Raw genomic sequence first — 14,043 nt, 5'->3', positions numbered from 1 at the left:
CAACAGCAAACACTAACTCTGAACCTTAATTAAGAGACACTGTTATCTTCTCAAAAAAGAATGCTATTCTCCTTATTAGTATTATAAAAACATTGTACTCAATTATCATTATACTTTGAGTTGCATCAATAAAACATTTGTGGAAATGTGTTTTCTTTCTTGTTAAATAAGTACCTGTGTAACAGTCTCAATTTCTTTCTTGGCCCACAAAGCCTAAAATATTTTCTCTCTAATCATTTACAGAAAATATTTGTAGATTCCTGAATTAGGTAATGAATTACTAATATTAGGATAACACAACAAGAGTTGGAAAATTATGCCAGAACTTTAACAGCAAATGATTGTTCCAATAGAAATAAAATGTTTATTATACCTTCATCACTGATGTCATGTATGACCTGAGAAGAAAATGAATAATATTTAAAACTTACTTATAATAAAAACCATTAAAAATAGTACTAAAATAGGTTACTTCTGAACTCACCATAAAATTATTTAACTTTTATGTATTAACCAATTAATTAATCAGATAAATGCACTAACCAATCTGTTAATGACTTTTGATTTCAGGCCATATAGAACACAAATGTTTTTAAATGAACACATACATGCTTTATAACATCAGTGAATCAATATGGTTGTTACCATCAAAAGCTCAAATAAGTCTTCTATCATATTTATAACAGCTTCATCTTTTGAATTTCCCCGACTCAGAATAATCTCCTTGGATTTTTCAAACCAGGCAACCATGTAAAAAAAGGAAATGTATACATTAGTCACTTTGAATTCACTTAATAATTTTAAGAATGTATTTATAGAAACAGTAAACCTAAAACTAAACATTACAAATAAAAATTCCAGTACTGTATCAAAATAAGTTTATGCTCTTAAACATCTTCACTGTTTTTGCTTTTTGGTAACTCACTATATGTTCCCCATTTTTTAGATGGGAATGAATGAAGTTCCAATTCCAAGTAGAAAATCTTTATTACTCTCTTCAAATTCTTAGTTCATGAACATTCATACAATAGATAAAAAGTAAATTATCATTATACATTAGATCATTTTGTCATTGCTACTATTTGAAAAGTTTTTGTATTACTTTATTTTTTATTATTGAACTCAGATTTTGAGTACATACTATGCCTTAGGGACTGTTCTTGTTGCTGGGAATATAACAAAGAACGAAAAAGACAAAAATCAATACATGTTAAAATGGGAAACATAATAAACAATATAAAAAGAAAAATAAGACTATGACTAAGATGAGCTAGAGAAAATAAAGCAAGTTAAGACTTTTTGGAGTGTTGGGACCTTACATTCACATGATCATCAAGGACCCTGTATACAGTTTCCTTGTGATCTTTAATTTTCTAACATATACCACAGGTTATAAAAATATTTTATCTCAAAGTTTTATATACATTTCCCAAATTTATTTTTCAAGACTATGAACCACTTAATTAGAAAACACAACTTTAAACATATTTCCCTCACATGAATATGTTACATATTCTATACTTATCTTTTGGACTAGTCCTTGTTTTATCATAGTTAAAAGTCCAGCTTGCCCCAATATACTGATATTTTTGCCACATCGTCCAAAAGAAACCAAAATGGTTGAAACAGTTTGGATATCTTTGTTATTAAGCTCCTAAAATGCAAATCATAGATTTAAACGTCTGCAAATACAAAACAAAATGGAACTGGCATTACGCTAGCAATGTTATTAATATAATCCTGAGTGTTAGTCATTATCATAATCTCCATATCGCGAAGGACAAAAGTGTGGCTTTAAAAGGCGACTTCCTTACAGCCCCCTAGCCAGTGAACAACAAACTCAGCACAAAAATGCAGAATTATATAATTCAAGAAATTTTATACTTATAAGGCAATGAATCAGTTACCATCCATTCTAAAAAGCTCTATGTATTTAACTAAGGGATACAAGAAATTTTAATCTTAGATTTTTAACAATTATCAAATTCTGGTGGAGACTGTCAATAATCACTAGCATAAAAGTATAAAAATACTTTATATATGACAAATCAAGTCCAAGATTTTAGATGAATTTTGTTTTTACTTGTTTTATTTTTGCAAGCAACAAGCACTGTCCACACAACATGAATAATATGCTAATAGGTTTTCAAAAAGTAGATCACATTGTTTAAACCTCAAGTAAGTACCCTATTCTCCTCCGGTTTAAATAAAGTTAATAATGGTAACACTATGTAAACATGACTTTTGTATATACTGCTTACAAAACAACAGTCCAACATGTTATTTGGGACTCCTCAAACACACACACACACACAAAAAGCAGGTGGCGAAACAAGCATTTATTTATACAAGTGAGCCTGCCGAAGTCTTTTAATTCATTTCTTCCAATGGAGAATTTCCTCCCTAAAAAGTAGAGTGCTATCTGACAACTGTAACAATCGTTCAATGAAAATGAGTATTTACCCTGCACATAAGGTCATCTAACTTGTGGAAAAACTGTTTGCTGCATTTAATCTTCACATCTTCACAAATATCAATTTGTAGAAGTGCTTTCAAAGGTTTAAAATCATTTTTCCTTAAAGCATCATCAATGCATTTTTCCAACTGCTGAAGAAATATAGAAAATAGCACATATACTGAATCGAAACCAACATTGGTCACCTTATGGAATCAAGTAATTTAAGAACTGCTTTCACATTTGAAAATTCTCAAGAGCTTATAAAACAACTGTCCACTATTAAATTTGGAGTAACAAAATTAGAGATTAAGTTTCTTTGATAACAATATCTATATAGGAAAAATGTATTTTAATAATTTCCACTTCATAGCTCTCATTGGAAAGTCATCATTAAGTTAAAAACAAAAACCTGTTATTGAAAGAAATAAAAATCAGCATTATAGTAACTAATACTTAATACCATGGATAAAACCTTAAAATATCTGTCAATTTCTTCATGAGGTTTAAATAGTAAAAAAAAAAAAAAATGCAGAAAGAAGGTAAAAGCACTTTTTTAGGAGCTATACCAACCAAAATAACTTAAGCATTACATGCACACATAATTTATTATTTTATTCTATATTTATAAGGTTTACAAAGGCTGCCATTCCTGCTATTAAAGGACACCCCCATTACCAGGAATTTTCATACAATAATATGATTGACCTAAATGTAAGTATCTTACAATTTTAAACCTTGACATTAAAGTATCCAGGCATAAATTATATATAAATCAATGCATAATTCATTTCTATGTAAAAGGTATATCTAAATAATCTTTAATACTTTATATTCTTAAAGCTTTTGGAAACAAATCTATTGAAAAATAAAAGGATAACATTTTCATTTAAATTATTTAACTCTTGACCATTTCACAAAAACAAGTAAGTTTTGTCTTTCCTAAAACTATAGCACTTAAAATCTATAAATAAACAAAAAGTCATTTTGGGGATTAAAATACTTCCTCTTGGCCTAGGACTACCTACCTGAAGATCTGGTCTTATTGGCATTTTGACTTAACTTTAAAACTTGAACAAAACACCTATAAAAGAAAACATATACTTTCTGTATCTTGCAATCTTTATGCCTACAGTTTAAAAATCTTAAAACACATAAATAAGCACTGCTGTTTAAACCAAAGCCAATAAATATTGTCTCTTTAAGTTCCTCACTGTTTATGAAATTACTCATTTGACTCTGTCAAAGAAGTATCTGGAGGAAGCCTCAAGACCATTTATTCCAAGCCTTCTCTTTTGATAGATAACTTAAACAAATGTCAAAGTCCTGCCAAAAGGTCACAAAACTAGTCAGTGAAAGAACATAAATGTGGACCTCCCTCAAAGATTCCAACTTTGGGAACAGGAAGAAAAATAATCTTGAACCAATGTCTAAATGAAATTTAAGCAAGTAATACAATATTTAAGAAGGGAAATATATGCAAGTATATTGCCAAAGAACAGGATATAAAGAATATACAAAACTGCAATGAAAGAAGGAAAAGATAATCTAAACGCATTTTCCCTTCAAAGGAAAATGCAAACAGTAAGCAACACGCTTATAGAAGCAACACGCTTATATTAAGCACGATCTTAACCAAAGCATCTGACATTTCCAAATGCAACTTGGAGGTCTAGAGGTTAGTCCTATAAAGGAAAAGAAATAAAAACAATCTTTTCTAGACATCATGAATAGAACAACTTTAAAATAATCAGTACCATGAAGAGGTTTTTAATAGAATCACAGGAAATCCAACGTAGAGGGCAGTTCATTAATTAAACCAAGAGGAATACAGGACTGTCTATCTTTAAACCACAAGACACTAGTCAGCCTACTTTCTAGCAGACATGCCAGGAAAGAAATTTAAGTGCCAATGAGAACATACATAATAAGCATACAAAAAGGGATGAGCAAAAAAGAAAGAAAAAAATCTCCTGCATTTCCAAAGATTAACTCTAGAGGGGGAAAAAAAAAGTCTGATCTCCAGAGAAACATTTATTCCACAAGCATAAGGAGTCAAGTTTAAACACGTTTTTGCCGCATTGTTCTGAGTTCAGTTCAGTCGCTCAGTTGTGTCTGACACTTTGCGACTCCATGGACTGCAGCACGCCAGGCTTCCCTGTCCATCACCAACTCCCGGGGCTTACTCAAACTCATGTTCATTGAGTCGGTGATGCCATCCAACCATCTCATCCTCTGTCATCCCCTTCTCCTCCTGCCTTCAATGTTTCCCAGGACCAGGGTCTTTTCCAACGAGTCTGTTCTTCAAATCAGGTGGCCAAAGTACTGGAGTTGAAGATTCAGCATCAGTCCTTTCAAGGAATATTCAGGACTGATTTCCTAAAGGATTGACTGGTTTAATCTCCTTGCAGTCCAAGGGACTCTCAAGAGTCTTCTCTAACACCACAGTTCAAAAACATCAATTTTTTGGTGCTCAGCTTTCTTTATAGTCCAACTCTCACATCCATACGTGACTACTGGAAAAACTATAGCTTTGACTAGACAGATCCTTGTTGGCAAAGTAATGTCTCTACATTTTAATACGCTGTCTAGGTTTGTCACTGATTTTCTTCCAAGGAGCAAGCGTCTTTTAATTTCATGGCTGCAGTGATTTTGGAGCCCCCCAAAAATAAAGTCTCTCACTCTTTCCATTGTTTCCCCATATATTTGCCATGAAGTGATGGGACCGGATGCCATGATCTTAGTTCTCTGAAGGTTGAGTTTTAAGCCAACTTTTTCACTCTCCTCTTTCACTTTAATCAAAAGGCTCTTTATCTCCTCTTCGCTTTCTGCATAAGGGTGGTATCATCTGCCTATCTGAGGTTATTGATATTTCTCCCGGAAATCTTGATTCCAGCTTATACTTCATCCATCACGGCATTTTGCATGATGTACTTTGCATATAAGTTAAATAAGCAGGGTGACAATATACAGTCTTGATGTACTCCTTTCCTGAGTTGGAACAAGTCTGTTGATCCAGGTTCTAACTGTTGCCTCTTGACCTGCATACAGACTTCTCAGGAGGCAGGTACAGGTGCCCTGGTATTCCCATCTCTTTAAGAATTTTGCACAGTTTGTTGTGATTCACACAGTCAAAGGCTTTGGCATAGTCGATAAAGCAGAAGTAGATGTTTTCTGGAACTCTCTTACTTTTTCGATGAGTCAGCGGATGTTGGCAATTTGATCTCCGGTTCCTGTCTTTTCTAAATCCAGCTTGAACATCTGGAAGTTCATGGTTCATGTACTGTTGAAGCCTGGCGTGGAGAATTTTGAGCATTACTTTGCTAGCAAGTGAGATGAGTGCAACTGTGTGATAGTTTGAACATTCTTTGGCATTGTTCTGAGTGGGAAAACTCAAAAGCACCTAGATCAATGCTGGGAATGGGAGAGGGTGCAAGGAATGAATAAATATAATGTGGCATATGATAATCAATTTTGTGAACACAATAAACCCGAATTTTAGATATCTGCAGCCAAATAGTTTTAGTGATTAAAAAACATGCTGCCTGATGATAAATACAGCATAATTCCACTTACATAAAAAAAGAAGTTTTATGTTATTTACAATTATCTCTAGGTATAATTTAAGTATACACACAATTGTGTGCATCCACCTGTGTGTATAGAGAGAGAGACATTCACTTATACCACTTGGACAGTTTGACTATTCGTCAGCTTATTGAGGAAAAAGAATAGAGAGTTGCACAAAACTGTGATCAGCTATTTGTCGAAGGGAAACTTCAGTTTTACTTGCAATTTATACTTATTTAACCTCTTAAAAGTAAATTCACACTAAAATGTAGGTAGGTAGGGTCCAAAGCTAGGGATCAGTGAAAGGTAGGTTTGGGTTATTGTGAGGAAAGTGAAACTACCAAGAAAATACCAGTCTTTGCAAGTAAGTAGCTAGTGTCCAGCTGCTCCAAACAAGTCTATCCAGGGCCTACTGTGGTCTTGCCCCATCTGGTTTTGTCTATTCTAGCTTAAATACTAAATGGGTGATTCTAGGTCTGTGGCTTTCTGGGAACTCCAGAATACCAGCAATGATTCCAAGATCTCTAAATAGTGGGCAGTTGTCTTACCATTTTGCCTGCAAAATACTGGAAATGCAGGGACTCATAGTCTGCTTTCCCACCTCCCAAGTAGGGGTGTCCCTATTTTCTACCTGGCTTCACTCTCTTGCTCATTCTCCCCAAGCCATCACAGAGGATGAAAATTTAGCCTGTAGTAATGCAATTATGGAAGTAATAAATAAGTATTGGAGGTCAGCAACCAACAGGGAGATTAATAACGAACCATAAGAGGAACAGCATAGGCTCAACCCTGAGCATTCACTGCTGCCACTATCACTACAGGCCTGAAAGCTTCAGGAGGGAACATTCCTTGGAATAAAAAGACAAAGTCGAAGGTACCACAGAATATCACAAAGGAAGTATAGGATAAAAAGTTGAGATAAGAAGAAGAGATGCATACATTCCAGTATCTATTCTTTAAGAAACTTGGAAAAATTTTAAAACAAAAAAGAACAGTGGGATGGCAACAGTTGAATAACAGCTAAGAACATTCCCAAAACAAACGCAAACATCCACAAATTGAAAGATTTCATGGAATTCAAGATAAATAAGAAAAATTACATCTAGACACATTGTAAGGACATTTCTGAATAAGAATAAAAGAGAAAATCTTAAGTTACCACAGCAAAAACAAAACACAATACATGCAAAAGAATAAACATAACAGATTATCTGTTTTCACAATGCAATAAATTTAGAAATCAGCTGCAAAGGCAGCTTCAAACTTCCTATCTATTCAGAAACTTAAATGCATATATTTGAACAGTCCATGGGATATTAAAAGATAGAAGTGACAAAATGTTTAAGTGACTAAGAAAGCATCAACATACAAAAACCTAAAGGATAAAAAGATTTATAGGATGTAACCAAATCAATACTTAAAGTGCAATTCATAGACTTGGATGAACTAATTAAAACGTGAAAGAACTAGCCAAAAGAGAGACTCACAGGACCTCCAGATGGTAGTTATCAGAAAAATACTTCAAAATAACTGAGTACTGTGTACATAATGATTGTAAGACTGAGAATGGTGGCAGAGAACTGGAAACTGGGGTGGGAGATAAGGAAGGTCAAGGAAATTTGAACAAAAGACCAAATAATTCTAGAAACAAAAATAATCAATAACAAGATTATTAGGAAAGAATAAATGCATGGTTTTAATAGCAGATGAGACACAGATGAAGAAAAATTTGAGAAATGAAGTGGTACCAGAAGAATATATCCAGCATGAAGCAGAGACAAAAATATGGCAGGGGTCGGGGATGAGTATCAGAAGTCAGATCAAGAACACAGGATAAGTTATTAAGCCCCATGTATGCATAACTATAAATCCAGGAAAGGAGATAGTGACTGTGACAAAACCAATACCTAACATATGATGACTGACACATTCCCCAAACCAACAAAATGAATCGTACAATAGATTAAAAAAACTATGAATCCCAGCAAAGGAAAAAAAAAACCAAACCTGGGGTAACACAGAAAACTGCTGAAAATCAAAGATCAAAATAAAAAAACAAACTGCTTTTAAGCAGCATCAATAAGACCAATAGAAACTATGAAAGCCAAAAGAATTAGAATAATAACTTCTTTAAAGTGCTATAAAATTGGACTTTAACTACACATTAGATAGATGGATCTAACAGACCTATATGGAATTCCTATAGAACAGCAGTAGGACACATATTCATCTCAAGCACACATAGAATACTCTCCAGGACAGATCATATATTAAGCCATAAAGCAAATCTTAATAAATTTAAGAAGACTGAAATCATAACAAGCATCTTTTTGGACCACAAACTGAACAACCTAGAAAAAATGGAACCAATAAGAAATATATACAACCTGTCAAGACTGAGTTATGAAAAAAACAAAATCTGAACAGACCAATTAATAGTAAAGAAATTGAATCAGTAATTGAAAACCTCCCAACAAGAGAGGTCCAGGGGCTTCCCTGGTAACTCAGTGGTAAAGAATCCATTTGTCAAGGCAGGAGACCAGGGCTCGATCCCTAACCTGGGAAGATTCCACATGCCACGGAGCAACAAAGCCCATGTGTCACAACCATCAAGCCTGAACTCTAGAGCCTAGGAACCACAATTATTGAGTCCTCACACTGCAACTACTGAACCTGTGTGCCCTAGCACACAGGTGTGCTCAGCAATACGAGACGCCACCACATGAGAAGCCTGTGCACCGCAACTAGAGAGTAGCCCCCACTCACTGCAACTAGAGAAAAGCCCTCATAGCAATGAAGACCCGACACAGCCAAAAAAAAAAAAAAAAAAAAGAAAAGGAAAGAAAAGAAAATAAAGGTCCAGGACCAGATGGCTTCAACTGGTGAATTCTACCATCAAACTCTTCCAAAAAAACGGAAGAGAAAACACTTCCAAACTTATTTCACTAGCCAGGCTTATTCTGATACCAAAGCCAGACAAGAACACTAAAAGGAAAGAAACTAAAAAGTTCTGAAAGAAAAACGGCAAGCTAGAATTCTATTAACAAAAGTACTATTTAAAAATAAATGGAAGAATCATCCTCTTTGCTATCAAAATATATTACAAAGTCACAATTACAAAAAAAATACTAAAAATAGGAAATAAACAAATGGATCAATAACCAAGAGAATCCAAATGCATATCCAAGCATATATTTGAACTTCATATATGAGTAAGAAGGTTTTGCTAATAATAAATGTAAATTAGTCAATAAATACCCCAAATGCCCAAAATGACACTGGGGAACTAACTCAAAATATAAAAAATAAAATTAGGCCCCTGCTTCCCCCATTCACCATTCACAAAATAAATGATGAATTTACTAAAACGAAAATGTTTAAAAACCATTAGAAGGAAACTCAGGAGGACGTCTGTGACTTTGAATGGTGGAAAAATTTGAAACAAAAAGCACAAAGCATAGAAAGTAATAGATATGAACTTTTTGTATATCACTGTCTCTCTTTCACACCCACAGACATAATTTCATTAAGGACTCTCTATTTAAGAGAGGATTAAGGATTCTTATTTACTCAGAATCCAGTACTCAGTACTGACCCAGCAAGTTCTATAACCATGAACACATTCACTTTCACAACTCATACCCTTTAAGACCCCAAGAAACATTCTCCCTGCCTATATCTTTAAAAGAAGGGGATAGGACTTCCCTGCTGGTTCAGGGCTTATGAATCTGCCTGCCAATGCAGGGGATATGGGTTCGACCCCTGGTCTGGGAAGAGTCCACATGCTGCAGGACAACTAAGCTTGTGAGCCACAACCACCGAGTCCTCGTGCACCGTAGAGCCAGTGCTCTGCAACAAGAGAAGCCACTGCAGTGAGAAGCCTGAGCACGGCAACTGCAGAAAGTCCACACAGCAACAGAGGACCTAGCGCAGACAAAAATAAATAAATATTATAAAAATAAAAATTAAAGGAAGGGACTGCAGTTAATTACACTAGTCTGTTTATTCTGCATGTTAGAAAACTTACATAACAATAATAAGTTTAAGGGACTTGGGGTGGGGGTGAGGGAGAAGCTTAAACAATGCAGAGAAGATTGCAGGTTGTGCTGATACTGACATTTTAGTCCCTGCTTCAGAAAGGAGATAAAACTTGAGCAGCCTAAGTGCTCAGGTAAGAGAAAAAGACATTAGTTAACTGTCAAATTCTTTCTCTGGTAGAGCAAAACTAATTGATTCTTGCATAAGGAAAAGTTGCTTCCTAATAGCACCAAATGTCCATTTTCTTGCTTCTCTTTGTATTCTAACTTGTGGCTCTGGAAGTACTAGCAACTAAGTGCACAGTGTTCACAACAGTTGCACATGGTGCCAGAGAAACATTCTGTATTTCTAAGCAACCCATTATTGTTTAATTTGTTTCTACATAAATCTAGGAAACCGCATGAACATGATATGGACTATGCACAGTTAGAGGGCAAACACAAGAATAGTGACTTTTCATAAAAAATATTTAATAAGATTAAAAATTTCAGTGTAATTAGAAGAAATTATTTTGATTAATGTTCACTAATAATTTGTATTTACCTTAGTTTTAAGAAAATTTTAATATTGCAGAAAATATTAAAGGAAAAGTACTATTTTTTACACTTACATCATGTTTTTGGTGAAAATATACTCAAATTAGTACATTTTGAACAAAATTACCTGTTGTTTTAATCCTTCAACCATACTGTCAATACAACACAGTAAAATTCTTGATTTACTGATTTTACTAAAATGAAAGTTTGTGAAATAAATACTAATTCATGAATTATACAGGTCATCATACTTCTCCAAAAATGCAGTCCATCAAACATCCATAATAAATGCATTCAAGTATCTTTGATATTTTTGCCAACACTCAAAAATAAGATCTTCATATACATTTTTCTGTTTTGTTGCAATGAAGGTATCTGTCTGAAACTAAAGGCTAGAACATTTTATTTCACAATTTGAAAATGTAATTAAAAAGTTTAAATACTTAAAACATTTCAGGGACTCTATTTGTGCTTTTCCCCTACTGTCAGCAGTTGTTGGGGCAGACCTGCCTATTACTTTACACTTTCCAGCATCACAACCACAACAATGTGAATTCGAATTTACATGTAATTTACAAAGTACTCTAAGACAGGAAATATAACACAAAAGAATTACTTAAGGCCAAGAGGCACACAAAGCTAAAAAGATGGTTTAGTTCCTAGTCTACTTTTGTTCAAGAAACCATTCAAGGGGAAGGAAAATTAATTAGTATCTACACAGGAAGATTTTTCAAGTAAGGAAACTGAACTCAACAATCCAGTTAACTACTCCCGCCCTTCCAAGGCTGAATGCAAATTGACTTTAACAGAGCCCCAAATTGGGTACTAGGCATTAAATAAGACAAACATTTGCAGCTGAGAGGAAAGGCTGAGTCTAGAGGGTAAAGCGATACACTTCTTTCTACCATAACAAGTAAACAATTTAAAATATCTTTAAATTGCTTTGAAGCTCTATTCATTAGAACAAGGAACAACAGAACGATCTACGGAGACCTAGCACGGAATAATTTTTCAAGAGTCTGCTTGTGTGTATGTATGGGGGTGGGGGGAGCGGTCAACTAAGCAGGTTTGGCGTTACAGGCAAGACTTACAGGATGAATGTGTATATGCAGGCCGATAAAAGGGTTAAGGTTTAAAAAACACCCAATAACTTGTCAGAGGCACACATTTCCTCCCCAAAGTTGACTCAATGGAACAGTCCGCTCAGCCACCAGAGCAAACTACAACAGTTCCGAACGTGAATCCGGACTCTTCCCCAACACGACTCAAGTGTTAACACAAGATATTTCACCAACAGCTGCAAAATGGCATCGCCCGTGACCGCCAGACCGTGACACAAGGACCCATCTCATCACCCTTCTGCTGGTACCGTGGACATCACGACTCCACCCCGGAAAGGGGGGGCCACGGAGAACACACTCCCGAAGAATGGGCGCGGTGCGAGGGGAAGGGAAACAGTTGCGTGCACTGCTGTCGCGAACCTCTACACACACACACACACACACACACACCCTCCATCACACCCCCCCGACACACACACACACACCCTCCATCACACCCCCCGACACACACACACACACACACACACACCCTCCATCACACCCCCCGACACACACACACCCTCCATCACACCCCCCACCCCCGACACACACACACACACCCTCCATCACACCCCCCGACACACACACACACACACACACCCTCCATCACACCCCCCACCCCCGACACACACACATACACACACACACACCCTCCATCACACCTCCCCCCCCCCCCGACACACACACACGCACACCCTCCATCACACCCCCCCCCCCCCCAGCGCAGTTACAAAGCAGTGGGGACGGAAGGACTGGAGGGGGCCAGAGTCTCGGCTTCCACGCCCGTTCTGAAACTCCGACCCGCGTCTCCACTCTCGTCACCATCAATATTCTGATCCTGGTCCGCGAGGCACCCCGCCCCTGACCCCCATCCCCGTCCAGGATACCAGCTGCCCAAGCAAGAACAGCGCGGTCCAGGCCGCCGCCGGCCCCTGACGACCACACGCCCCAAGACTCGTTGGCTCGAGGCCCACACCGCCCACCCGACGCCCCGCCGTAGGCCTCCCCCCCTCCCTCCACTCCCAACCCTGGCTGCGCCATCACGGCCATTTCCTCAACGGCTCCCCCTCAACGGTTAGGAGGCCGCTCGCTAGTTCCACCGCCCCCGGAAGCCCGGCGGACGCCGCAACTCTCCCCTAACGCTCCCCACCATCAAGGAAGCCCTCCTGGGCACCCAGCTCAACCTGTCGGCTCAAAGAGGCCTCCGCGTGGGTCTTCTAGATTCGCGGAAGCCTGGCGTCGAGAGTCTCCAAGCCTCGGTTATCACCTCTGTGCCTCAGGCGGCCAAGGGAGGGCGGGAAGAGCCCGTCCAATTGGCGTCGCGTGCGGTTCGGCACCACATCCAATCAGCGCCGCCGCCGGACAGGCCCCGCCCCTCGCACCAGCGCAGGCACCTCCCAAGGCCGGAAAGGGAGGGCCGAGGTGGGCGCGGCTCGGGGCTTCAGGTGAGTGGGCGGCCGCGCACAGGCCAGACCCCGACCCCGAACCCTGACCTCACTCGCCCACGGCCGCGCCGCGAGAGGCGGCGCCAGCGTCCTTCCTCTGCCCCCTCTTCCCTCCATCGGTGTGGACGCGCTGCAGGGGTCGACCGGGCCTGCGCTGCCCGCATGACGTGAACCTGAAGGGCCAGAATCGCTGGCGGCCCAAGGAGACCCCGGGCTCCCCACAGCCACCCGAGAAGGCTGGACGGGACCGCAGAGACGCGAGGACCCTAGACGAACCTGCCGGGACGCGTGGTCCGAGTTCCCTGAAAGAGGCCCCACGTTGCGGGCCAGCAGAGGGCAGCAGAACCACTCCTGATCAGCCTCCACTGACCGCCGCCGCGCGCCGCCCCGCCCTCCCGGCCACGCCCAGCGCGCCCCGGCCCCGCCCCCCGCCCAGGCCCTGCGCAGGTTTCCTAGAAGCAGGTGCTGTGAGTGCTGTCACTGGCATGAGTCCCAGACCCCTAGGGGACAGAGCACTGAGGCCGTCTAGGCTTGACACTGAGCGAATCAAGTGTTTCCCCAGGAATTTTAGAATGTTTCAATTTAAAGTATCAGTTTAAATGATAAAAGCAATGGATGATTGTGTAAATTAGGCAGGGAATTCACAAATTACAGCAGACAAGCAGGTCAAAAATTAAAAATAGTGACTCCTCACCTTGCCACTTTTTAGTAGAGGAAAAACGTTTAGAACCCTTTTTATTGTTCAGAAAGTCCAAGGATTATGTCGTAAACGTCACTACCACATGGAAGAAAATATCATTGATTTTAATTTCATTTGAATTGTTTTTAAATAGGTCTTTAGATTATGTTAGATGGAAAACCTTATCAGTCATAATCCAAATGGACGTTCAATTAAATTT

The 14,043-nt window shown here is 38.6% G+C and overlaps 1 protein-coding gene across 1 annotated transcript in view; it reads right to left on the bottom strand.

The window, feature by feature from the left end:
• Positions 1-13,472, bottom strand: part of SYCP2 (synaptonemal complex protein 2) — a 69,292-nt gene extending 55,820 nt beyond the window's left edge. The window contains exons 1-6 of the mRNA XM_065919694.1: positions 13,421-13,472; positions 3,484-3,539; positions 2,464-2,607; positions 1,526-1,654; positions 646-750; positions 374-398 (exon numbers count right to left, since the gene is read on the bottom strand). Coding sequence (XP_065775766.1) covers positions 374-398; positions 646-750; positions 1,526-1,654; positions 2,464-2,607; positions 3,484-3,507 — 427 coding nt within the window. The 5' untranslated portion in view covers positions 3,508-3,539; positions 13,421-13,472. The remainder of the gene's footprint in view (positions 1-373; positions 399-645; positions 751-1,525; positions 1,655-2,463; positions 2,608-3,483; positions 3,540-13,420) is intronic.
• Positions 13,473-14,043: the final 571 nt, after the last annotated feature.

The sequence above is a fragment of the Muntiacus reevesi genome, chromosome 2 (genome assembly GCF_963930625.1).
Source record: "Muntiacus reevesi chromosome 2, mMunRee1.1, whole genome shotgun sequence".
NCBI classification, from domain to species: Eukaryota; Metazoa; Chordata; class Mammalia; order Artiodactyla; family Cervidae; genus Muntiacus; species Muntiacus reevesi.
Note: the sequence above shows the minus strand (reverse complement) of the source record. Positions and strands in the feature narration are given on the sequence as shown.